This window comes from Lepidothrix coronata, unplaced genomic scaffold, assembly GCF_001604755.1.
Source record: "Lepidothrix coronata isolate B3197 unplaced genomic scaffold, Lepidothrix_coronata-1.0 Scaffold254, whole genome shotgun sequence".
Classification (NCBI taxonomy): Eukaryota; Metazoa; Chordata; class Aves; order Passeriformes; family Pipridae; genus Lepidothrix; species Lepidothrix coronata.
The window spans coordinates 559,898-587,024 of NW_016690434.1; the positions used below are offsets into that span (position 1 = coordinate 559,898).

At 48.2% G+C, this 27,127-nt stretch overlaps 1 protein-coding gene across 1 annotated transcript; it reads right to left on the reverse strand.

Annotated features, from left to right (window-relative positions):
• Positions 1-380: 380 nt before the first annotated feature.
• Positions 381-26,950, reverse strand: FKBP15 (FK506 binding protein 15). The gene is given in 30 exon segments (XM_017835325.1): positions 381-2,069; positions 2,727-2,817; positions 3,238-3,980; positions 4,185-4,292; positions 5,074-5,184; positions 5,605-5,697; positions 6,019-6,171; positions 6,603-6,758; positions 7,006-7,142; positions 8,137-8,308; positions 9,821-9,853; positions 11,643-11,745; positions 12,361-12,455; positions 13,087-13,197; positions 13,572-13,681; positions 14,427-14,520; positions 15,191-15,294; positions 15,976-16,075; positions 16,315-16,434; positions 17,151-17,199; positions 18,229-18,374; positions 18,818-18,961; positions 20,075-20,143; positions 20,867-21,016; positions 21,432-21,530; positions 22,634-22,708; positions 24,208-24,277; positions 24,852-24,927; positions 25,229-25,338; positions 26,799-26,950. Coding segments are annotated over 30 exon segments (3,750 nt in total). The 5' UTR covers positions 26,852-26,950; the 3' UTR covers positions 381-1,994.
• Positions 26,951-27,127: the final 177 nt, after the last annotated feature.

A 27,127-nucleotide genomic window follows, 5' to 3' on the forward strand; every position in this document is an offset into this window, starting at 1 on the left:
GCTCCAGCACCCCAACCCCTGCCCAGGGCTGCACCTTCCTGCAGCTCCAGAACACCTCAGAGGGGTGCTGGAGCTGCTGCCAACCCCTGTGAGATTCCCAAAGTCCCCCTTCCCTAAAGCCTGAGGAGAGCCAGGTGAGTGACCCCTGTGACCACCACAGTTCTTTGGTGCTTCATCTGCTGGCACTGACACTGTCCAAGGTGAGAGCCCAAGGAGCCACAGTCACAGCACAGGGGACCTGCTCTCCTGCCCCAGGAGAGGGGCTCAGCAAGAACATGCCCAGAAGATTCCTAGATCAGATTATTCCTGATTTAAGTCACTTTTCAAGTGAGAGATGAAGCCAGACTAAAGTAAAGCCCATGCAAGCAAAAAAATACAGGTTTAATTGCACTTTATTTTCCAAGAAGTGAAATGCAAATCCCTCAGGTTGTCTATTTGTAACAGGGAACAAGAAGTGGAACTCGTTAGTTATGAGCAATGACCTCCCCTGGGACAGTGCATGGACAGGGTCCAGAGGCCACATCAGGGCCCCAACACTGGGAGCAGCACAAGGAGCCCCAGAAAAAATCCAGGTTTCAAACACCATCAGGGTCAGCACTAACTCCTGGAGGGGCTCCCAGGAAGCCCCAGCTCGGGTACCTGGCACCAGGGTGGTTGTTTCACAGGCTTTGGTCTCTGCCCAAATTTAGCTGCATTTGGCAAGTTGTGGCACTGAGGGTGTGGGGCAGGGACAGGGACCAGCCCCACACCCCAACAGGAACACCCACTGCTCTTTTGGGTGTTTTCCTCCCAAGGAATCACCTTTGGGAGGACACAGAGTAGTTCCAGTCACAGGTGATTAGACGCAGTTGTAGAAACTAAATTGCAGTAGATTTAGTTTAAGCTGTTTCATTTTATTAAGTGAAAGGAGTTACTTGTTTTAAAGACACCAAGGGCTGCTAGTTTAGGTTGTGTTAGTGCCAATGAGTGAAGAGTGAAAGTGCTGTGAGAGCCCCAGGCTGTTTGCCCAGCTCTGTCCTCGCTCCTTTCCCCTCTTGGCCCCCTCAGACTGAGGGGTTACACCCCAAACCCCACCTGCCCAGCACAGCCTGGGGTGGTTACAGCTTGTGTTCACCATCACTGGGGCTTACTTTGTGCTGTGATGGTCACACTTGAACAGCAGCAGAGCCAAAGGCACAGGGGAGGGGCTGGGCTGCCTGGAGGGACTGTGCTGCTGCTCCCACTGCCAGGGAAACACAGCCCAGCAAAAATCCCCTCAGCTCTGGCCAGAGGAGAGGAGCTGGCTGGGAGGTCTCTGTGAGCCCTGGGGGTCCTTCTCAACACACAGCCAGGGGTTGGGCTCCTTCAGCCACCACCAGGGGCTGGTCTAACAGAGCCCTGAGGGTCAGCACCACTCACAGGGCCCTGGTCCAGCACCACTTGTGCCACAGCTCTGCCTCAGTGCCCACCCGAACCACCTCAGCCCCCAGGGGTCCCCCCTGCTTGTGCAGAGCCAGTGGCTCACAAGAGAACCCCTGTCTAGAGTCTCATCTCCAGCAGCACATGGCTCATACCCAGTGGTGAGAGGGTGCAGGGAATCTTGGAGCCACCCTGGGCACTAAGAAGTATTCCAAGGAGATCTTCACTGGGGGAGAAAAGGAGATTTTAGTCTGATTTTTCAAACAGGCTGTTCCCCCTGCAGGGTCCTGCCAAAGCACTTCACAAAGTTCCTATTTGGAGGGAGTCTGAGGTTCAGGAATCCAGGGCTCAGGGAGGGGGACAGCAACAGGATGTGCTGTGGCACTGGTTGACTCCTGCACTCCAACCCCCGTGTGTTTGGCAGCTCAGAGCAACAGGGCTGAGAGTGCCCACGAGTGCAACAAGAGCCACTGCTCTCAGCCCCCTCAGTCTGCAGGACTGCAGGGAAGTCCCTGCTCATTCCCAAGTGTCCCACTCGCCAAGTGCTCAGTGCACAGGAAGAGGCCGTGCCCAGAGGAGACACCCCAGCCAGACCTTCATCCCAGCCAGTCCAGATCATCATCATCATCATCCCCAAACAGTGGGGCAGGAGGGGGACAGCCCTTCATGCTCTGCAAGGCAAACCAGAGGGGACTGCTCAGTCTCAGCAGCTTCCTGGTGTTTGATACCCAAATTGCTCCATCAGCTTTAAGGAGTTAGGAACAGGAAGCCTCATTACCAGGGTTTTTTTTATGTCTCATACAATGTCTTAAGAGTTAGATACCAGGAAAAAATCCTTCATGGAAAGGGTTGCTGAGTGTTGGAATGGGCTGCTCAGGGCAGTGGTGGAGTCACCATCCCTGGAGTGACAGGGATGTGTGCATGTGGCACTTGGGGACAAGGTTTAATGGTGAATGGTGCTACACTGACAGCTGGACTCTATCATCTCAAAGATCTTTTCCAACCTTAAGGATTCTGTGCCTCTGATTCCAGGAGCTCCTTACAGGGCTAACAGGGATCAGAGAGGGGCCAGACACTAAAACCCTTCCATTAACCTGGCAAGTCCCACTGACTTCATGCCAGCAGCAGTCTGTCATTACTCTCTCAGCCAAGGTAACCCCCTCCCACCTCCACCACCAACACCAGATACTCCTGATTTACACAGGGAATGGGTGGGGAGCTCTGAGCTTCAGCAGCAGCCAGCCAGGCCCTCCCTGCAATGGGGAGGATCTTAGAGCCAAGCTACAGGTTAATGCCTGAACCAGGGCTGGAAAGACCCAAATACATACCACTTCCTCCTCATCCTCTTCTTCAGAGGGAACTCGAGGCTTCAGTGGTTTAGGAGATGCTGTCTCAAAGAAGTTGTCATCCTCAAAGAGGCTGCAAGGAGATAAAGAATGAACAGCTCACTCCTAGAGGGTGGGATTTGGTTTTACAGGTTGTGTCACAGAGTGATGGCAAAGCTTTGTCACAGAGATAAACTTTTAAGGCACAAACTGTTCCCCAGTGCAGGGTGACACTGGGACCTGGCAGCCTCCAGTATCAGGTTGTACAGGAAATGCAGACTTCCCTTGTGCTCCCCTGGGAATGTTCTCCATTGGCTCTACCAGACAGGGGGCTGCTCTGTGGCTGTTCCCAGTGGATTGTGCCCTGGCAGCCTGGACTGTGCCAGCTCCTGGCTTGTGCCATCCAGTGCCAGCACCCTGAGGGTGCTGCAGGCCCCACATACACCCTGCCCTGCAACAGTGGCACAGCTGTACCAGGACAGGGGCACTGTGGAATCCCAGCATCACACCTTACCTGGAATCTCCTTGCCTGGGGCTGGAGCCCCGTTCCTGCTGTCCTGGGGTTTCTCTGGTGACAGCTGAGCCCAGCTCTGCTGTGCTGGACACCGAGGCAGGTTGTTCCTTCTCAGGGTCAGCTCCATCCCATGGGTCTGAGCCACTCCCCTCCTCCCCATTTAAGGGAGGAGGCTCCAAACCTCCCACAGCCTCCTCTGCCTTCTGCTCCACAGCTGGATTTGCTGGAAGTGCTGCCACATCCACTTCTGGCTTGGCTTCTGGAACAGAAGGTTCTGCAACTTCTGCCTGCAAAGACACTCTGGAGGGACTGTGTTCTGGCTCAGCTTTCCCAGTGGGATTGCTCTCTTGCCTGTGCTCCTCCTCAGGAATAGGCTGTCCTGCAAGTACAGGTCCCTTCTCAGGATCCAGGTGGGATTTGGCTGTGGGAGAGAGATGCTCCCCCTGGACCTTCTCCTCCTCTGCCACCCCATTGCTCCACGTCTCCTGCTCCTCCTCAGGAGTTCCAGGCCTGGCAGAGTGAGGGGCAGTCTTGCCTTCCTGCTCAGACACCATGGGGCCTGTGGTTGTTTCCTCAGGATCAGCTGGGAATGCAACACTCTGTGCTGGGCTATTCTGCACAGACTCTTGGTGGTCAGTCTTTGCTCCAGGTGACCCCTCCTGTCTCACTGTTCCAGATTCCTCTTTTTCACTGTCATGATCTGGTTTCTCCTGCTGCCTGTTGAGCAGCTGCAGTGTCACAGTCTGAAAAATGGAGCAGAGAGAACGTGGGTTGTACACTGAACACAAACCATCAGGTTCCTGCATCACTCCTACTCCTGGGCCGCTTTGGCATCCACAACAAATTCTGCTGCACTGTTATTTCGGACTCACAACAAAGATCTGAGTCTTCAGCCCAAGAACTGTTCTCCCACACCAATCACCTCGTGTCTCTCATGACTGTGGTACCTTGATAGTGTTCATGACAACCCCCAGCACTGTCCTGCCACTGTAGGCCTCGTCCAGCTCAAATTCACCCCGAAGGGACTGAAACACACTGTTCATGATCTTCTTTACCTGGAAAAGAGCAAGGCAGGAAACAAAGATGTGATTCATTGTTACGTGGAGCACTGGACTCAACATCAGGCCCTTCTCCAGGTGAAGAAACAATAAATGCAAGCACACATGTGATTTTTTAAAGAATCCCCATAACGCAGACCCACCAGACCACCTTCATTCAGAACCATTCTATATACACCAAACCCATCCCTCCCAAACTGAGGCAGGTTGCTCAAGCCCAAGGCAGACTGGCACTTAGTTCTTACTATTATTTCAATTTTGAAATCTAAACCACAAATCTTAAGTCTCAACCAAAAAAAAAAAATCAAGCAACAATGGGCAGCAGGAAGATGGAGAGAGACTATTTAAAAGAGCATGGAGTGACAGGACAAAGGGGGAATGGCTTCCCACTGCCAGAGGGCAGGGTGAGATGGGATATTGGGAAGGAATTCCTCCCTGTAAGGGTGGGGAGGCCCTGGCACAGGTTGCCCCGAGAAGCTGTGACTGCCCCATCCCTGGAAGAGTCCAAGGCCAGGTTGGACAGGGCTTGGAGTACCCTGGGCTAGTGGAAGGTGTCCCTGCCCATGGCAGGGGGTGGAATAAGATGATCTTTAAGGTCCCTTCCAACCCAAACCATTCTATGACTGATTCTAAGATCCCACCCTTTCTTCCTCTGTGGACTTGGCTACTAAAAACACAGTGCTCTGTGGAAAAAATAGTATTTTTCCTTATATCAGCCCAAAGAGAACAAATCAAGGCAAACTGATTTTAGTAAGAAGTATTGGAGAGTCCAGCTCACTTCTTCTGTGAAGTCTGCAGATGAGGATCCCTCCTGACCCCTCTCCAGGGCTCGGATCCGTTCTTCATAGCGAGCCTTCAGCACCACAGCATCTGCCTGCAGGGCTGAGAACTGCCAGGGGAAACCACAGTCAGAGCAGCTCCACCACGAGCCTCACCAGGGATGGGGGATCTGGGGGGGGTTTACTGAGGTAAAACCTCAGTGGAGTTTTAAGCAGGGCTTTGATAGAATTGGCTGAAAGCAACGGCATCAAAACAAGGCCACTCAAGCCAGCCAGACCCTTGGAGAGCCACAGCTGTGTCATCAGCTCCTCAGGTAACACCAAGAATGGGTGCAGCATTCCTGAGATCCCAGTGAAGCAAGGGCTGGTCTCATCACTGGACCTCCTCTGGTTTGCTGCAGGCCAAGTGACATTATCCCTTCCCTCTCATATTCTGGAACTCACATCCTTGTTCTTCTGGACACAGGTAGACTCAGGCTAGTGATCCCTGAACTCCAGTTCCCATCCAGATGCTCTGTTATTCCCTTTACCTTCTCTTGGATAGGCTCGAGTTCCTCCAAACGTTGCTGAACCTCTGACAATTTTTGCTCCTCTGCTTTTTTTGAGTGTTTTAGAGCTGTGAGCTGAAACACAAGAACCAGAGCCCCCCAGTTACAGCCCCTTGCAGTGTCACCCACTTCACAACAGCTTCTGCTCAGAAACAGCCACTCAGGGCAGTGCAGATAAGCAGGAGAGATTGTAGCTGTTGCTTCAGCTTGGCTCTCCCTCCTTCATGAGCCCACCAACCCATGGAACTGCACATGCAGACACATCCCACAGCCGAGACTAAGCTCCAGAACCATCAAGAAATTAAGAAGTCAAGCCACAATTAGGTGGGAGAGGATGTTCTTTGCAGTTACTGGCTATTTAGCATTCCATTTCAGCAACAAGGAGCAGCCCTTTACCTTTTCTTCCAGCTGGGACAGCTGCTGCTGCAGGGAGTCCCTCTGCTCACACACCTCCTGGTACTGCCGGACGTGCTGCTCCTTGGCCGAGGCCAGGGCACGCTCACATTTGGCTTCCCACTGGGATTCCAGCTCTGCCTGGATGAGTGACAGCTGCCCATCAAGTGAGAGAGATCATTAGGAACACACCCACACGTGATCTGTATTTGCACAAGTGGTGAAAGCTTGGGGCTGGACATCTGCCCTGGGCTGGGACACCCACACACAGAGTGCAGCCCTGCAGCTGCTCCTGCCCACACCTCCCTGATCCAGCCACAACCCCTCAGGCTGGACAGAAGGTCTGGCTCAGATTTTAGATCTTCTGGCATATTTCTAAGCAGCCCCTCACTTTTCAGCAGTCCTGTCTTCTCTCTACTACAAACTCAACTCGGTCCCTCTCCTTTCCAATGTTTGACACTAACCCTGAAAACCAAGCAGGTAACACTTTCATTCTTCTACTACCTGAGCATTTTCACAACTATTTCCTACCTGTAGGTTTCCTACAGGCCTTCCAGACTTGGAGCAGAACTCCCCTGACCCCTCACCTGCTCTGCTGCTGCCTGGTCAGTTGAAGTCCGGGCCTTTTTCAGCAGCTGCCGGAGCTTGTTCAGCTCCTGCTGATATGACCTGCGTATTTCCTCCATCTCCTCCTCTGCCTGAGCTCTCTCTGAGAGGGATTTCTTCTTCCTCTCTGCAAGATTCTGCAATACAGACCACATAGAATAGGCCAGACTGCACCAAAGCAGCTTCTCTTCCTCAAGCAGAAAGAAATTCTCAGAGCAGGAAACCATATCACAGTAAATCAGCACCAAGGATCCACCAGCACAGGGATCTTTGCCTGCAGATGAGTCAAGATTTACTTAAATTGCATATTTAAAAGCAAGAACGTTGGGTTAACTTTCAGCAAACAATTGAAACCTCCACCTCTGGTGCTGGCACTGGACATACCCTTTCCAGGGTCTCCTTCTCCACTTTCAGGTCTGTCAGCTCTTCCTCCAGCGCCGTGATCTTCATGTCCAGCTGCTTCCGGCTCTGCTTCTCGGCTTTGAATCTGCTCCGAGTGTCCTCAGAGGCTTCCTGGAGCTCTGCAAAACCAGAGTGGGGTTTCAGTGCTACACACACTTGGGGGCTGATGGGGAGGAACAGTGTCTGCTGCCCAACGAAGTCAATAATTCTGCTGGTGCCTGCAGTGGGGACTGAATTTATCAAGAGCTCCGGTGAATGGCAACGCTTCTCACAGGATCATGAACTGTTAAGGTTGGAAAAGACCTTTGAGGTTATGAAGTGCAACTGTCAATCCAGAGTCACCACCATGTTCAGGACTAACCCACGCCCCCAAGTGCCACATCCACATGCTTTTTGAATGCTTCCAGGGATGGGGACTCCACCACTGCCCTGAGCAGCCCTTTCCAATGCTTAACAACCATTTCTGTGAAGAAATTTTCCCTGATTTCCAACCTAAACCTCCTCTGGTGCAATTTGAGGCCATTTTCTCTCATCCTGTCCCTTGTTCCCTGGGAGCAGAGCCCGACCTCCCTCCCCAGCTCCTCCCTCCTGTCAGGGAGTTGTGGAGAGTGAGAAGGTCCCCCCTGAGCCTCCTTTTCTCCAGGCTGAGCCCCCCCAGCTCCCTCAGCTGCTCCTGGCGTTCCAGCCCCTTCCCAGCTCCGTTCCCTTCCCTGGACACGCTCCAGCCCCTCAATGTCTTTCTTGTTGTGAGGGGCCCAGAACTGAACCCAGGATTTGGGGTGGGGCCCCACCAGTGCCCAGCACAGGGGGATGAACCCCTCAGCTTTTAACTTTTCACCCCCTCATCTCCGGGTCCTCTGTAAGATGTTGGACAGAAACACCAAGAGACTGTTGTACAAAAGGCATCCCCCCTGTGACAGGATGATTTGGCCACTTTCAGCAGTAACGAGGATGCACACACCCCTCAGACATGTCAGTGCACACATACCCTGTGACTGGTGCTGGGGAAAGCAGGAGCAGATACCCCAGGAAAAAAAAAGGAAAAAGCTATGACTTATAAAAGAGGACAAGGGACATGAAGGGCTCCCGGGGGACAGGCAGGAGCAGCCTTACCTGCCACCTGTGCCTGCAGCTTGTTGAGCTGTGCCTCGTGCCGCTCGGCCTCCTGCACGGCGGCAGAGAGCTGAGTCCTCAGGGCCATCTCCTGCTTCTGGTGGGCCGTGAGCTCCAGCTGCAGCTGGGACACCTGGGCTGTGGCAGCTGCCAGCTCCTCTGCAACTTTGGCCTGCAGTGCAAAACGGAGCAGGGAAAAGGGAAGGAAAAGAAGGATGCATGAGGAGGCGCTGGAACTGTTCTCCCAGGAGGAGCTGATTAGGTGCTGGAGGCTTTATCAGGGAACACATCTCCACACTGAAGAGGCAGAGGTAACTTTTTTGCCATGTGACTGTGAGTTATCTGGCTGTAACCTGCCCATGCTGACTAGAAAGTTGCACGAGGCCACCAAGAACCTCGTCACCACATTAATTCAACTCAAGTGAGTTTTCCTGGAAAGCTCAAGTGTTTTCAAGCTAAGTACCAGTGTGTGGTGGCTCTGCTCAGAGTTTTCAGGGTATGACAACACCAAAGCCTGGGCTCCAATATCTAATTATCCTCCATAAGCTTACAAATCCCCGAGGAGCCACATAAAACACAGGCTTGTCCCAGCCAAAAGAGCACCTTGCCCCCAGAGCAGACCTCGAGCTCCCACATGGGCAAGGCCAACATTTCAGAGCAGAGTTTTCACAGTCCTCTGTTGACCTGTTTAGATTCAGTATTGCTGAGTTCAGTGACTCACAGAAAGCCAGGCAGTAGTACAGCTTGTTAGACAACTTGCAAACAACATTAGGAAAGGCTCAAGGCACCAAGACAAAGACACAAAGTCACGTTCCCAATCTCGTTACACGACACACAAAATTCAGGATGCTCTGCAAAGACAGAACTTGCACAGGGAACACCTAAACAGCTTCCACATCCATGCCTGCTTTGAGATTCCCAGCAGGCTTTCACTGTCTTGTTACTGGTAAGTTCAGGAGAACTGGATTTTCTCTCTGCTTTATCCCCATAAGAGAATTCTCTTCAGACTAAGACCAACACCTTCTGGCAGAGAAGAGCTGTGAGCAAAACTGCTCCAAGTATGGTGAGGATGACTATGTGCTGACCCTGAGGGCTGGGATACCACACCATTCATTTTAAAGAGGAGGCAGCACTTCAGAGACTGGCTAACACCAGATCTGCTGTCCTCTTATGTCTCCATAAGTGTCTCACTGCCATAGTAACTCCTGGCATGCTAAAACCAAACCCATGGCACTGCTGAAACACATGGAAAGGTTATTTTAACACTTGCCTTTGCCTTTAATGGCAAACAAAGCAAACAAAAATGGCAATTCCTGTGGCAGGAAGTGTCACTAGATGTAGTTTCTGCAGTGTCCATACTAGCTCAGCTCCAGCTCTCAGGAAGAATCCTGTGTGACCTGTACCTGCTCTGACAATGATATGATCATACCCTGTTTCTCCCATGGAGAGGTGGAACCAGCAGCAACGTGACAGAGTTCTTGGAAAGGGCTCCCCAAAGGAGGGGGCAGTGGGGCTACACTGCCCATTATAAAGCCCTTTTCCAAGTGGAAATCGGTGCTAATTCAAAGTCTGGGACAATTCTTTTCATGCCAATCGGTTTGTAGCTGGTTCAAGAGGAAGCTGGGCTGGCACTGCCTGGGGCACAACCATCTGTCACCTACACAGTCAGCAGACACTGCCTCACCTGGTCCCAGCCCCGATCCACTGGCAGCATGTGCTGGGAAGAGAAAGCAGTGACAGGAAACAGGAAGGGTTAAGAACACAACTTGAAAGGCAGAGGCATTCATCAGCAGAAAAGCAAAATGCGTCATACAACAGGAGCCCAAGGCATGCCAGAGAAGCCTTTAAATTACTCCAAGAACTGTGAAAGCTTAGGCAGAAAAAGGTAGTGAAGCCTGATGTAAAAAGAACAACACTAAAGGTCATCTTACAGGTATGTCACACACCACAGAGGTGGGACAGTCCTGCAGGGGACCCCTCCCCTGCACTGCAGAGGTGGGGTGTTACTTTTGGTACACAAAGCTTTCCCCTAAAGCTGTGGTGTGCTCTGCCAGGGCCAAAGATCTATAACCCCAAAACACCACCCTACTAACACCTCTTCCTGGTGACCCTGGGTACAGCTGCCTGGCCCGTGCCACCAAACAAGTGGTGAGTCCTTATTTGTAAGTAAAGAATAGATAAAATAGCTTAGAATTCTCCTCCCTGGTTTTGTCTGTCCCTAGAGATCTCAGGGGTTGCAGTCACAGGGCAAGCTGGGTTAGACAAAAGGAAGAGGAAGGAATACCAGCCTTCACATTTACAGTCAATACTCTCAGAGAACCAGGGGAAATCTTCTCCCAGTGCAAGTCATGGCTTTGCTGGTATGGCCTGAAGTCTGTTTGTGTGACATTATCACCCAGGCAGTGACTGCTGAATCAAGGGGGGTCCTACTGAAGATGAGCCCCAAAAGATTCCTGAAGATCATCTCTCATACTTCCAAAAGATGATTCCTCCCCAAGTTACTTATTGTGCAAGCTGGATGCTGTCCTCACTGAGAGAAAGGAATTTAATTCATTATTTCAATCTGACTTACTCCTGGTTAGAATCTCTCACGCTGCCCACACATTATGGGTATGCAGCCTGGGCTCTGGGTGGAAAAACAGCCCCCCTTTCCCTGTCTGCTCACACCATTATCAGCCACCCCTGCTCTGCTCGTTACCACACTCTGGAAAGCTGCAGTTTGTGTCATTTTGAGGTGCCCCAAGTTATGGGTCTCACGCACAGCAAGCACTTGTCAGCTCACATTTGAACTGGAGGAGACTCAGCTCAGCAGGGGAGCTCAGGGCAAGGCTTGGTGTAATTTAAAAAGCAGGTGCTTGAGAAAGCAGAGCAGACACCATGCAGTGACAGAGCCCAGAGCCAGCCCACCTGGGCTAGGCTGGCCTAAGTGGATATGCAGGATGTGCAGCCATGCATAAGTGCATTTAGCTGGTTTAAAAGCTATTACCCAACAGTCCCTTTCACAAAACCACAATGTGTTATTGGCAGAAACAAACATCTCTTGATTAGTATTACAAAAAGTGCAAAACTGCAGTGAAGAAACTCCAGTAGGAAATAATTTTTCTTAAAGCTACATTCACTCTGTTTAAACAGAGTGAATAGTTAAACAATTAAATAGAAGGAATAAAAAACTGTCACTGCAACCAAATAAATGAAGTATTTTCAACTCAAAAGCCCTGTCACACAAAACTCCTCAACACATTGGCCATGTAGATGCACAGTTAACAATAAATCAGGCACAGATAAATCACTTAACATTAAAGCATAAAGACCTACATTTATATCCAGTTATATATGCGCTGCTTATGTCATGAAAGTCAACAAAATATTCAATTTTTTTCTCAAAACAAAGTTCAGAACTACAGTTGTCTTAGAAGACAAGGTCTAAGCCTTGACTAAGAAAGCTTCATTCAGCATGTTTTAGTGCAACAACCAGCCCCTTTCCTGGCTGCTCATGTCACCATTACCTTCTCCTGCTCTGCATGCAACACTCTTGCCTGTGTGTTCTCGTTTGTTGTCTGCAGTGAATGGTTCCTCTGCTCCATCAGCAGGTTACTTTGTTCCACATACCTGTGAACAGAGGAGACTCCATGAGCACTTCTGTAAATACATGACTTGGAACAGAAGGTTCATTCAGAAAGGTGATATTTCAAAGCACAGAAGTTCTGTTTCCTTCATGACAAGTCCCAGGCCATTTTGTATGATGTCCTGCACTAAAAGTCTGGTCTCAGAGGGGTGAAATGGGTGTGCCTGGCACAGAATTTATCAGCGGGGATAAGTGCTTTACCTCTCTGAAGTGTATAACGTTCCTATCACACAGTCAAGAGTTTCGATACCTTGATATCAGCTCAGCTGAACCAGGGACACCACATTCCCTACAATTTCTTCCCCCTTACTAAAGAGCCAGCAAAAGTCAAGCAACACCCATAAGCAGGGTAAGTGTCCTCAAAGACAGCAGGAGGGTTTTTTCCCCCCTTTTACACACTCACTTTTACTGTAAATCCCAGCTTTGGAGACAGGCCCTGCAGAGAAGGGGGAGGGGGAACCCCCCCTTTTTAATACCTTAAAAAAAAATTAAAAATATCAGAATATGGCTTTATCCTAAAGAACACCTCTCAGTTATGCCCAATCCAGTCTAAGTTAGAGAGTGCAAATGCAGAGAGGCTGCCCCCTCTCCCCCCTCACCTCTGATTGCGCTCGATCAACTCGCTGATCTTCTCATTCTGCTCCTCGATCCGACTGCTCTTCTCAAAGATCTCCTGCTTCAGTCTCTCATTCTCCTAAAGCAGAGCCCAGCACGAATATTCAACTTAGGCTTCCTTGCAGCAGTTCCTAAACCTTTGTTTTGTACAGATGCAGGGCAGTGGTGAGGCTCATTCCCTTCTGGGTGACATCCCAGGAAGGCTCCGTGCTGTGCTCAGCAGGAATCCTGGCACAGGACAGTGGCTGTCAAGCCACGTTCTAGAGAATATTGTGTCTGGTTGGCTTTTTCACCCACAAACCCCAAGATTATAAGGCTGTTAAGAAAAGCTAAAAAGCATAGGACTAAGTAGTGAAAACCACAAGCAGGTGGTTCGTGCAACATGGGTACTTCAGCTGTGACACTGTTCTGCAGGATGCTGGGGGTTAAGTCCAGCATGGTTTGGGAAGAGGCTGAACTTCTCTCACATGAACTTTTGCCAAGGCCTATTAAATACCAACAACTCTGGCTCAGAAAGCACCCAAAACCCAAATGGCTGAGGAGCAGAGGGGTGGAAATCATTGTGTATCTCACACTGGTTTTGGACGTGCAAAAGTAGATCACATGGGTGGATGGTCATTTGGGCCAAGCCACTGTGGCTGCTCCCATTAGGAATAACAGTGGGATCCAGTTCCTGATGGAATTAGCCAAGCCAGGCTGGCCAGGCTCACCTGGATGATGCGCTGGATGTTGCTCATGATCATGGAGGCTTCCATGGTGACAGAGGAGATGCCAGGCAGCAGGGAGCTGTTGGCAGTGCTTTGTTTCTTCAGCTCCTCCACCTGCAGGGACAAGCCGTTCTTCAGCTTAGAATGGGTGTGGGGAAGAGTCAGACATGTGCAAAGGGGCATTTCACTGTTCCAGCTGCTCAGCTGCAGGGTACAGGCTACTGAATCAACTGTGACACCTCCTGAGGGGCAGGGAATCTCCCCAAATAATAAATCATATGATATTAAAGACAGTAAGAGCCAGCACCTTTCCCCAAGCCTTTGCTTGTTATGAACAAGCTAACAGTTGAACTGCTACCACTTCAAGCTCTGATCATATTGGAATTTTAATTACTGTATCACCTACAAACTTAGGCATTTCAACAGAGCCAACTCCTCAGACTAATCTGGAGAGCACAACAATAATGTCATTTAAAAGCCATACACACCTTGGCAGCCAGGTGATCCATTTTATCCACTACTTTGCTCACAGCCAGTCTGATTTCAGTGTTGTGCTGCCGAGCTTCTGTCATCAAAAAGGAAGTAACATCCCCAGGAGCTTGAAGGGAAAGGAGAGAGATCTACAGTCACAAGGGGAAATGCTTCATAGTTTGAAGCCTACCAGATAGGACAGCCACTCTCTTCCCAGAAATAAAAAGGACATGGTATTTGGAAAACTAAAAATGCAGGTATTTCCCAAATAACACGAACAGGCTGGTTTGTGAGCACAGGAAATTCTTGAGCCACGTGACAGCACTCAGGTCAACAAGAACAAAGCCCTCAAATGCACTACAAAAGTAGAGGTACAATCAAACAACAGGAATGGAAGTTGGCTCCCAAAAACTGAACTGAAAAAAATCATGCTCCAAGAAAAGCTCAGCTCAAGACTTACAGGACACAAGTGAGATTATCTAAACAGTTCTTTAAATGCCTTTAGTCCTTCCCAGGTTGTGCCTTTTAGTAATTCTTTCCCTGGCTGGTAGAACAGCTGTTTACTACTAATTATAAATATAACTGGAAGCACCAGCTATAAAATTCCCTTAGTAAAACACAGTCTGGGAAGGCACCTGGAGATTCCACCCCTTTCACACTGCATAAAATTTCTTAAGGTAAGAAAAAGATGGATATTTACTGGGAGATTTTTGCCTCTGTTTGGTATTGAAAAATAAGCATTTGTGAAACAGCACAGCAATACAGACAGGATGAATGTGTATGGCTACTAAATCTGCTACTAAATCATCATTACAAACAGTTTACTGCAGGTGTTGCAGCCCTCTGAGAAGGAGATACTTTTTGAAACCTACCTTGGTAAGGGGCAGGATACATCTGACCCACAGGCTGGAGCTGAGAAGCAGATGCAGCAGTTTGGGGGTAAGCAAATGCCATTCCTGGATATGCCTTGCAGAACAAGTTCAATAGGTTAGAATTGTCTGTATTGGTGTTTTAGTATTCCCCCCCATCCTCACAGTTCAGTGGCTTTCACATTTTAAGCCCAAGAGCAAGGATGATGTTTGGAAAATAAAACCCCAGGAACTAAGGAGTTGGAAAGTCAAATTATACAACAATCATAGTAAAGGGAAAATAACACTCACTCTTCTTTCAAGGCTTAGATATGTGTTCAGGTTAGCACAGCTTAAAAAGTTACCCTCTTCGCTCAGATTTAAGGAAAGCAAGTTACTCTACACTAGGGAGAGTCAAAGGTGAGCGTGTGAACACCTCACTCTGAAGTTATGCAAACTTGAACATGAGGCTCAAAAATGCAACACAACTTTACTGCTCATTGCTCAAGTGCTTGGAAGTTTTTATTGTATGCACTACAAAACCAGACATTAAACAAAGCCTGGTTAATCTTTAGTTCAACTTTAAGAAGCCATCAGTAAAGAGAAATTTAGCTCTTTTTGATTAAGTTCTAAGAGGCATGTGATGGACACCTGAGTCCCAGGAAATAGCCTGGAATTCTCATCCTTATGTGCTGCAATGAAGTCCTTGCTCCCAGCAGTGGAGAAGACAGTAAGACTTGGGAGAAAGGACAGAAGTGCCAATATTCTCCTTGATTTCACGTTGGTACCTGAAAGCTCTGTGCTCCTCCAGGCAGGGCTGAGTGGGGCTGGATCGTTGCAGGAATTAAAGCAGCAGAAGATACTGAAGGTGCAGCACCAGATGCTTGAGGTACTGAAAAGGAAGAGAGAAATTGAGGACAAATACCTAGAAATTGGTCAACTCGCCCAGTGTGAAAAGGAAAAAAAAAATTAAAAAAGACTAAATAGACAGAATTGTGAAAATTAAATCCAGTCAAGCAAGTGATAAAAGGTCATGAAAAGAATAATCTTTCACAGAAATCCCACTTCTAGCTACATTTAGACAACCCCTTTTCATTGAAACAAAGGTAGCTCTGAAGTTTATTGACACAAGATGTCATTCAGGCTGACTCTAAACACTGCTCAGCTGACCAGCAGCTGATGTGACTATTCCCTGATGGGAAGACAAGTCAAGCCCACTGCAGAGCCAGTTCTCTGCTCCCTTCACTCTGATTTCCACCATTTCTAAAAAAAATTGCTGTTCAGTGGGAAAGGATTTGTAACATCCCACTTAGAAATCACATGTCCTAGAAGTGTCAGTGCCACCCCAGCACACAGTGACAGAGCAGCTCACACGTGGTGGTTGCTCTTCCTCAAGCAGGAATGCACACGAAGAAACACTCCAAGGAGTCAGTCTTGTGCTTCATGGATAAGTGTTCCTATGGAGCTGAAGATCAGCAAGCCTTATCAGAAGCTAGCTATAAATTCCTGAAAGGAATCCTCTATTCCTGCAGCCTACAAGTGGAATGTCTCTACAGCAGCCCCAGCACGTTACCTTGTGTGGACACTGTGGGCAGCACTGCATGAGCTGGCTGGGAAGGTCTCATGGAAGATGGAGCCACTGGCTGGGTTGTCCCTCTCAGTGTATTTGGATCCTAAAAACATTCTGCATGTTACAACAGATGCTAAAGAACAAGCAAACAGTCTGAGCCCAAGAAGGTGTTACCCAGTTAACCCAGGTGAACTATCTAGTGGAACCTTTTTGCCACAGAACCAGAGTAGACTTTCCTGGGACCACAGGAGAGCCACTGCTACAGATTCCACTTTAAGGAACTCCCACTGTAGAAGAAGCATTAAGAACACCCTTGTGGTTTTAATGTGACTGCTGATGTACCTCTATTTCGGAGTCACTGGAGTCCAGCTGACCCCCTGCTGTCCCAGCAAGGAAGGGCAGCATGGGCTGTCCCATTTTGGCCATCCGAGAAATCAGCTTTGCCTTGGCTACATCTGGGTTCTGAAAGAAACATTTACAGTTACTCTCAGACTTTTCAGGTATTACAGACACATCTGTCGGGATCAGACACTTATAAATTTCTGATTTATAATTTTGGCTCTTTCATTCTTTCAATGACTGTGAAGAACTACTTTTCAAGCACACAGGATAGCCCCATGAATTTGTTAATCTGGCTTGCTTTATACACTCTCCTTCTGAGATGATACTGCTGTCACTATATAGAAAAGTTTATCCTTGCACAAAACACAGCAATAAGAAGAAAATGTGTGAATTCAGGAAGCTTTTTCTACCCTGAGGCACACACACGAAGTTTTCTCATGTAGCCATGCAAACTTATCCTGAATGTCCCAATCACTCTTTGTTATCCATTTAAAACTTGTCCATTCATCCCAAAGGACAAGTAGCCTTGTGAACATCCACAGAGTCAAAGTAACTTTGCATTTAAGAGTAGAAACTGGCACTGAGGTTCTCAGGTCCTGCTAATCATGGAATCATTATGGTTGGAGAAGACCTCTAAGAACGAGTCCAACCATTAATCAAGCCCAACCATTAATCCCTTCAAAACCAAGGCACTAACCTGCTCTCAGCAAGGTGAGCATTCCATGTCTTGCTTGCATGATGCTCACTTTATCTTAAGCAACACCCAATGCTAAGCTGAAACCAAACAAGCTTCCCTACTTAAGGCTTCTAATTAATTAGGCAAAGCCAGCACTTACTGCGAGCTGCTCACTGATGGAGTTTGACTTGGCCCGGACAGCTGGTTCCCTGCAAAGCAAACAGGTGTGTGTTCATACTGGAGACAACCACGAGGAAATTCAGGATCCAGCATTTTGGATTTATAAATACTGGTTTTCCAAGGGGAAGGTGTATTTGACATTCTCTTATATCCTGAGCATTTCATTTAGCCTACACTCCTGGAAGATCCTTTGCAATAACATCTATAGATATGTTCAGGACATGACTATGGACAAGTCCCATGGCTGTGGAACAGCTGATTACAGAAAGATGACTTTGTTGATTGCTGTAACACCCACATTCTGGTACAAACAGTTTTAACCAAGTCCAAAACCAAACTACTTATGGCAACAAGAGGAGCACTTATTTGGACTCCCTGAAAAGGGTGAGTGACCCATTTAATTTAAGAAACAGATCATAGGATTGTTAAGGTTGGAAAAGACCTCTAAGGTCAATCCAACCACTAACCCAGCGTTCACCACTAACCCATGTCTCCAAGTGCCACATCTGCATTTTTTGAACACCTCCATGGACAGTGACTCCCCCACTGCCCTGGGCAGCTGTGCCAGTGCCTGACCACCCTTTCAGTGAAGAAACTTTCCTAATATCCAATATAAGTGTCCCCTGGCACAACTTGAGGCAGTTTCCTCTTGCCCAGTTGCTCGTTACCTGGGAGAAGAGCCCAACCCCACCTGGCTACACCCTCTTTTCTGGGAGTTGTAGAGTGAGAAGGTTCAAACTGATGACTGTGCTGCCAGCTGAGATGAGACAGCTGTTATAGCAGCACCCACACAGCTTAGTCACACTAAATCTCAGCAAAGCTGTGGAGGAATGACTTCCTTCATTTAAGCCCATCTCAGTTGCTTTAAATCTGAAAGTGTCAGCACTCCAGCAGAAAATTCCCCCAAGTCCTGTTAGCCAGCAGCTCTGCCACTCTGAGGGCACTGGGTGGGCACACAGAGGACCCAAATGATGTGTTGTCAGTGCAGCTTTGTGACACGTGTTATGGGCATTGCCATCTTTAATACCACACGTTGTTTTAACTGTGCTGCTTCTTACCCAGGCTTCGGAGGGATTGTGGAGGGAGGCAATAAACCAGTGTCTGCAGAGAAGCCATCTGAGCTGGGAACTGGAGAAGGTGCAGGAGAATCCCTTGAACTCACACTCAGTCCATCTGAACCAGAGAATTCCTTTGCCAGCTTCACCTTATAAAAAGCATGTAGCAAAAAATATGGGTTCTTTTGGTTCCTGGAAAGATTTTCAGCAGGTTGTTTATTTGTGATGTTACTCCCCGTCGAGCTCATGCACCCCAAGTAAAAGCAGACAACTGACTCAGAGCTGGAGAAGCTGAGTCTTTACATCCTGTCATTCCTCCAGGAGTATTCTGTTTTCCCAAGTGACTCACAAATGAGACAACTAAAAGATCCCAGGACAGTTACAACAGACGTGTCTTAGTGAACAGCCTGGAGGGATTTTCTGGTTTTAGGGTTCTGTTTTGGGTTGGTTTGTTTGTTCTTTAATTAAAGATACACATCTCCCTGAGGTGTTCGGTTTATAACAGTTTCTGAGCCAACAGCAGGTTCCCACCTTGCAGACACCCAAGAGCCACAAAGGAGATGTAGAACAAACACTGGAAGGAGACACTCACCCTCGTGACCTCCACCTCAAACACCAGAGTGGAGTCTGGAGGGACACGACCAGTCACTCCCTGAGCCCCGTAGGCCCACGCCGGGGGAATGATGAGGTACCTTCGCCCTCCTTTCTTCATCCCCATCATTCCTTCTTCCCAGCCCTTTGGTTTTCAGAGACACAACAGAAGAGATAGCAACAGTTGGATCAGTGACATTGTTTCTTTTAATTACCCCCATAAGGACAACTTCAGGCACCAGTTATAGAAGATTCCAAAACACAGGGTTGTAAAATCCTATTTATTTTCAGTCTGCAGGACTAAACTTTTGTCTTACCACAAATCATAACAGCCAGTTATAAATTTCAACATTAACTTAAGAATAAAGATGCAGCTCCAACAGAGAGTGGTGACCTCTCTCAGCATTCTGGGAAAGAACTGGACTCCACATCACTGAGATCTGAATTGCTCTGGCTGGATTTACAAAGCACCCAGAGAAATCAGTTGTAGTGAGGGGGATGTAGAAGTCAGACCAATGCAAACTGCGTTGGACAAGATGGCTCTGACACCCAGGCAACATTAATAAGATACAGGTTAAAACAAAATAAATAGAAAAATAACATGTCTTCAATAAAGGACAACTTGTAACAGGTCATATATGAATTACTCAGGTAATGGAAGTGACCTGAACAAAGCATCTCTGATTCAAACCCTGGGTTTATGGATAACACAAGGGAGCATCACACCCCCTGGACTGAAAAACTATCACAGACTCAACCTCTCATGATCTGACTGGGAAGGTGAAACCACTGGCAGCAGCAGAACTGTCTTGTATAGACCAGCCTAAAACTTGTCAGTCATCTCCACCCTCCCCTGCCCTCCTCCAGGGTGTATCTGATGCTCTGCTTCTGAGGCACAATGAGCAGGGAAGGATCCATAGTTCTTCTCAAATAGAAATCCTCCTTTAGAAATAGGGTTCCTCAAGAACAAGGGAATGGATTAAGTGACTTCCAGAAAAATAAAGACAAAAAACTTCAGGTCTTCAAAACAGGAAGCTTCCTTTTTACCAAACAGGGCAACTCCTGTCTAACACTGGTGTTGAAAAGGAGACTGGGCTGTGTTGTGCAAATTAAGAAGAAAAAATTTGAGCGAGCCAACCTTACAGAGTGTTTTCTAATAAATGAAACTGAAATAGCAAATATGAATCCTGAACATGATCTTCAGCAATTCCAAGCTCTAAGATTTCAATCATAACAATGAAAGTGCCAGAAGTTGTACCTTGATGACCTTTCCAGATCCCAGCTTCAGCCGCAGCAGCTTGTCTTTGTTAACATTGGAGTCAAACACCTGCAGAGTTGAACAAGAACACAAAATACATGGATTTCCCAACTGTTTCAAGGTTCTGAATGCTACTTTACACGTTCCATAAATTCCCAGAATCTCTGCTTACATGCTGTTTCCCATCCCACTCCTTTCAAAGTTAATTCTCAGCCTTAGGACAGAGCTTGGCTACAGCTTTTAGTCCATTTCCTGAAGTACAATGAAGGGAATTGATAGCTGGGGACTCAGACTTTAGACCTGCTTTAGGACAGGAGTGGGTCAAGTAAAACGCTACTCAACATTAAACATTCATGTGTGAGAGTGCCTATGGAAGTTAAGAGCATTTCAATCACCTCCTCCTGAGCAGTAATGGAACCACAGAACCATTAAGGCTTGGGAAAGCCCTCTGAGATTATCAAGTCCAACCATTCCCCCAGCACTGCCATGTTCACCACTAGCCCACATCTCTAAGCACCACATCCAGATGGTTTTTGAACACTCCCAGGGATGGTGACTCCACCACTGCCCTGGGCAGCCTGTGCCAAGGCTTGACAACCCTTCTAGTGAGGAAATTTGTCCTAATACGCCAGAATCCCTTATTATTCTAGAGGTAACACGTATGACCTCACTTCCAGCGCCATAAAGGACCAAAATACACCATTAACATCAACACCAATACTATGCTGGAGGTGCAGGTTCCTCCCAGGGACTGTCACACTCAGTATCAGGAGGCAGCAGAAATGTCTTTACCTGTCCCAGGCCGTTGTTCTGGAACAGCCAACCCGTATAGGCAACTTCCAGAGAGTCTCCTGCTTCTACTCCCTGCCCTTCTCCAAGGAGGAGGTCCTGGTAGAGGACTGACTCAAGCACTGGGGAGCTGTTGCATTTGGCAATGCACACCTGCAGAAGGAAAGCCATTAAACCAGAGGCAAGTTCCACCCATTACAAATTTGATGTATTCCTTACTGCACTGATCAAGCCCAGGTTAGAAATGCACTCACAAGGCATTCCATGTTTCCTTGTGCTGAATTTTGCTGATTAAATGCCCCCTACTCTACAGAAAATTGGTCTTACTTGAGAGTCTTGCTCAAAAATCCCATCAGAACTAACAGGCTCCCTGACTGTTTCAATGAACAAAACCCAGGCAGATTCCTCACAGATCTGCTTACGAAGACACCCAAAGCTGAACTCCAATGAAAAAGTACAACTGACACAGAATCTTCCAGCAATAAAGGTGCTCTCAGAGACACACCTTGATTTGCCCATTTTCCTAAACAATCCAGCAAATTGTCCCTGGCCCAGAGTGAGCAGTTACCTGTTTGCTGAAATCCATTGCTGCCTTTTCTGATTCAAACATGATGGACTAGTTTTGCCTCTGATCATCATAGAAGGTGCTGTAATTGTTGGGCTGGACCTGTGGGAAAGGAAATCAGTCCCATTTACACATTAAAGGATGCATTCAACCAAACTAATAAAACCTGCATCCAAAAGCAGCTTAAAATAAGAGCTACTGAAATTAAGTAGAGTCAGAGGAAGAACCCTGCTGTTCTACTGCCCAAGTTCTGAATGCACAAATTAGCTTTTATTTATGTGCTTATTATTGTGGAAGAATTATTGTAACTCAAATACTTGAGCAAATATTAAGTTCTTCAGAGATCCTGCAGCTTTTATGCCACAGGGAACCTTCCACAAGCTTCTCTGAAGCTCAGTTCATAGCATATACAGAGATTTTTAAGTGTATCTATTTTTCATAAATATTGATTATATTTAGACTTCCAGAATCAATTGGAAAAGTCGCTCTTTCCCTACTTCTAAAAATCCACATCACCAGAAGCTGAATATATAACCCATTAATCCTTTAAAAATGTGCTTATAAAACTAGAAAGCAAGGCCACAAACTAAAAACCTGGTCACAAACTGGGACTAAAATTCTACTATTTCAGAGTGAAATTCCTCTTTATCAAACCAAGAAATTTCATGTCATCTGATGACAAGCTAAGAACAGCAAACCAACACCTCCATTTTCTGTAAAACTGGCAGAAAACAGCTTCTTGAGAGATCCCATTTTAGGGCTTACACTGCTCCAGACTGTTCTCAAGAGCAGGAAAATGCTGAGTGTCAATTTTCTGAGAGAAAACATTTCCCTGCTGTCATTTCCTTCTGCTTTACTCACTCGTATCCTCTCAGCCCCTTATCTACAAATTCTTAACAAGAGGAATTTTGTGCTGTTTGTGTCCATTGCAGGGCTGCAACCCCCGAAACATCTCCTCTGAGATCAGAGGTAATAATTTACCTCCTACAGGGTATGGGCTTGATTATGGAAGGCACTGAGGAGGTGCTCTGGAGGAGGCAGATGGAACAGCCTCTTGTGCAATGCACCAGGAGGAGAACAGTCCCTGTGACACCTCCTGCTATGTCAGTCAGATGTTTGATCTCAAAGGTTACAAACCGAGGCTTAAGCAAGAACTTCAGAGCCAGCTTGTGTTTGCAGTGAACAATTCCTAACCCAGAGCTTACCGTGAGTACAAAGCCTGGGTGGATCCTTGCAGTTGTGATCTGTTGCTGCTGACTGATGTAGAGGAGGATCCTGTACTGGATTCCACAAGGAATTGGGCAGGGAAAAAGAACAAAGAAGCAGAAACTCAAAACATTTTCAATTCTAAAGCGCTTTGTCAAGCCCTGGGCCTAAGGCTCAGTATTTCTTTGTCAAATAAATAAGACCTTGCAGCAGCATTTTTCACAGCAAAAATACTTAATACAGTTTTGTAATGCCTATTAAATCTGCCTTATTTTCAAGGGGTTTTATTTAGCTGCAGGAATCCAGCAATTCAAAGTCATTAATTTGCAATAAAAAAGATGCTTTAATTAATTCCACATTTTTCACAGTTACGGTGCAAAAAGATGGTGCATTAACCCTTCCATACATCCAACCCACCACACATGGCATAAAACAGCCATGGAATCATTTAGGCTGGAAAAGACTTCTAAGATCATGGAGTCCAACCATCCCCCAGCACTACCAAGGCCACCACTAACTCATGGCCCCAAGTGCCACATCCACATGGCTTTTAAATCCCTCCAGGGATGGGGACTCCCCCACTGCCCTGGGCAGCTGTGCCAGGGCTGGACAGCTCTTTCCATGAAGGAATTTTTCCTAATATCCAAGTTAAGGATGTTTATGTGTATCTTATTGTTTTTTGCTTCACATCAACCAGTTGAAAAGCAACAGACTGAGTTGGAGGGAGCTTTCCAAGTACTAAACAACACAGACATAATATTTTATTGACATCTTTGGCTCTGTTAGACAGGATCTACTAAGGAACAGTGTTTTCCTTTATGCACCTGCACCAGACTCAGGGAGTAACCCACTGTTCCCAGTAGGATATAATACCACACAGGTAGCCTGGTTTAGTTTCCTTCTGCAAGCCCTGCCCTCTCCAGCTCCCCCAAAACACAGCTCAACACTTCCCAGATCCCTGACTCAGGAATTAAGTTTACCAAACTACTATTTATTTTGTTCTTGCCAAAGGAGAAGCAACGTAGTGAAACAACATGAGTTAGGAATTGGGGGAAATGAAACATCACAGACACCAACAGCAAGGACAGATGAGAGTTCAAAGTCCCTTTTAAACACATCAATTTTTTGGGCATCTCAGTGTCATGTTCTTAGAAGAACACTTGGGAAGGAGAGATATTTTTGATACCAAAAGGAGAAAGAATTTTGATACAAAACTTAAGCAAAGCATTTCTGTACTACTGGACAAGATTTTCCTTTATATTGATTTCCACGTGCACAGATTTGTGATCCAGTTGTCAAAGACATTCTGAATAAATACCAAAATCACTTCCTTCAGATTGGAAAAGGTGCCTGACACATTGCAAACTACCTCAGGCACAAGTTGTAAGAGATCTTACAACCTCATGGACTGCAGGAAAGGTGTCACCAAGGTGAATGGGTGGAGGCAGGAAGGCAACAGAGGAACTGAGACCTCAACACCAAAAGCAAAGACATCCTGGAGAGCTCAGAGAAACATCACCTCACACCAGCAAACCCTGAGCACTAAGATGTCAGAGAAGGAAGTGTTCCTCACCTCTTTGGCAGCGTGGTTCCCCACGACAGCTGCTCCATACTTGCCTTGCTTCAAGTACTGCCCATTTGTACTGGAAGACAAGTGAGACATTCAGCTGCAGGACTGCCCCTGCCTCACATTTCTCTTTACTGTTGCTGAGTTTTAATTCTTTAATTCGTTTAATTCTTTCAGAGTTCATGTCCCTTTCCTCAGGCAGCCTTGCTTGGCTCAGAGACATTTTTGCTTCCTCACAGAACACAGAACATTATGGAGTTTGAGTTGAAAGCTGCTCTTCTCCCAGATCCAGGGCAGAAGAGTTTTTACATGATGGCAGCAATCAGACATTGTTTGCCACTCTGCTCATGCCTCAATTCTGGAATGCCTGAGACACAAGCCTCTGCCAGAGCTGCCTGAAGCAGTGTAATTATCAGCCCAGCACCCCAGGATGCAGCTCCAGCAACAGCCACATCCAGCCCTTGCTCTTTATCTCACCCAGAGCTGCAGCACCTGCAACTCCTCCTGAGCAGACACTTTGACTTGTAGCACTTCTACCACACAGACACATCTGTAAGCAACAGTCTCCTCCCACTCCTGCAAAACTCTCTTCCCTGTGCGATCAGGGAGCTCCAGAGGCACAGGCTCCCCCGGTCCCCCGGGACACTCACTATCGGTACGCGAGCACCGCGGTGGCCACCAACACCGCCGGGGCCGCCGGGGCCACGGGAGCCTTCTGGGCCTGACCTGCTGGGAACAAACATCAGGAATGTCTGTCAGTGCCACACAGCTGGGCTGGGACAACACCACGACACGATCCACCCCCCCCCAGGGAAAAACAACTCCAGGAGAATATCAATAAAAACAAAGACTCGCGTTCCAAATTTCACTCACCCGAGAGAACCCGGGTGTGGGAGGGTACTAAAGGATAACATAATTCAGGAAAACTCAGTGAATTATTTGCAGTGGTGCTCTTCCCAAGGCCCTCCTTCTCCCAACACACACATCCAGCTGAGTTTGTTCCCCACACTCCAGCCCAGTTACTCACCAGCTGCTGTCTGACCCTTCTTGGGCTGCTTTGGGGCAGTGAACTGGAAGAATTCATTGCCCTGGCTTGAGACTGTTTGATCCAGACCAAAGAGAGAGGCCAATCTGGCACTAGAGAGAGACATAAAATCATTTAACCTTATTTAGTTGGTTAGAACACGGTGCCAATAACACCAAGGTTGTGGGTTTGATCCCCATATGGGCCATTCACTTAAGAGTTGGATTTGATCCTTGTGGGTCCCTCCCAACTCAGAACATTCTGTGATTTAACACAGACTTTATGGATAGTGAACACCCTTAATTATAAGTTCTACCAAATACAAACTGTTTACCAATACTTTAGAAATAAATTCACTGCAGGTTAAGTTGCTCTATGCTAATTAGCCACTTAATTTTGAATAATCAGAACTGGTAGATGAAGAGTTGAGGAAGTGGTACAACAGTGTTTCATTTCCTCAAAGAAACTGAAGGTAAAAAGGGCTGAAATTATACAAAAAAAGCAGTTAGCCTGGAGCAATGACCAGAACCAGCCTCACATAAACCAGTCGATTGTTATAAAAATGAAAAAACTGCGAGAACAGAGAAGCCACCATTCAGCTCCTGAAGTTTTCTTCTTTAAATGTCCAGGAAACACTTCTCCCATTTAGTTTTAAAATGGCAGAAGCTCTCCCAGCTAAGGGCAGAAAGTTCAATGCTCTAGGTTGTTTCTTCAAGAAATGTTGTTTGCAGTTTTACTGATTTAAGACCCATTAAGCTCAACTTACTCTTGGTATCATGGGATAAGGGAATAATTCAAAGGGCACCACCACTGTCAGTGCACCTGCAGCATTTTACAGGACCTGCTTTAAATAACTAAGTTTGCTAAAGAAAGAGGATTAGTTTATGAGTTGTTGAACAGAAGCTCGTGGAAAGGGGTGAGGAGTGGGCAGAGCTGGAATTACAACTGCGAGGAATCTTGGAAGCGGCAACAAGTCACAGGATATAATAAAACCTGGATGTGCCACACATGGATACGATACCAACAGCAACTGAAACCAGCCCCAAATCGGCACTTTCGGGACCTGCCGCCGACTCCTCACGGAAGTGAAAACGCCGATTTCTCTCCCTGTACCAGCAGCGACCCCCGGGCGGCCGCGCCTCCCCGGGCACACCGGCATCCCCCGGGGGGCTCTGGAACCCCTGCCCCGGGCACACCGGGGGGCTCTCGGAACCCCTGCCCCGGGCACACCGGGATCCCCCGAGGGGCTCTCGGAACCCCTGCCCCGGGCACACCGGGGGGCTCTCGGAACCCCTGCCCCGGGCACACCCGGGGGCTCTCGGAACCCCTGCCCCGGGAACACCGGGGGGGCCGCACCGACCCCTCCGCGGGCTCCCCCTGCGCCCCTGGCACAGCGGGGCCGGGGCGGGGCACACACCCGGGGCTGAGCCCAGTCCCGGCAGGGCAGTGCCAGCCCCGGGCCCCGCAGGCCCCGCGGGCCCGCCCCTCACGGACACGGGCCCTCCCTCCCCGGGGCCGCGGCCTGACCGGGCGGGATGGGGAGGGTCCCGCCGCAACGCCCCCCGGCGCTCACCCGCTGGCCGGGGACAGGAAATCCGCGTCGTCCTCGTCCGCCGGCCCGAACATCGCCGGGACCGGGAGCGGGAATGGAGCGGGAATGGAGGGGGAATAGGAACGGGAATAGGAACTGGCGGCGCTTCACGGCCCGGCGGGACCGTCCCGGCGGGGGGGGCGGGGCCTGGGGACGCGTCACAAGAGGCGGGGCTTAAGGAGAAGGGGGAAGTGGGCGGGGCTTAAAAAGGGCGCCCTGGAGGAGCGGGACTGACCGGGGAGAGGAGGGGGCGGGGCTTGGCATTAAGGGGCGTGGCTTAGTAGGGAGGGACGATGCTTATCGGGGCGGGG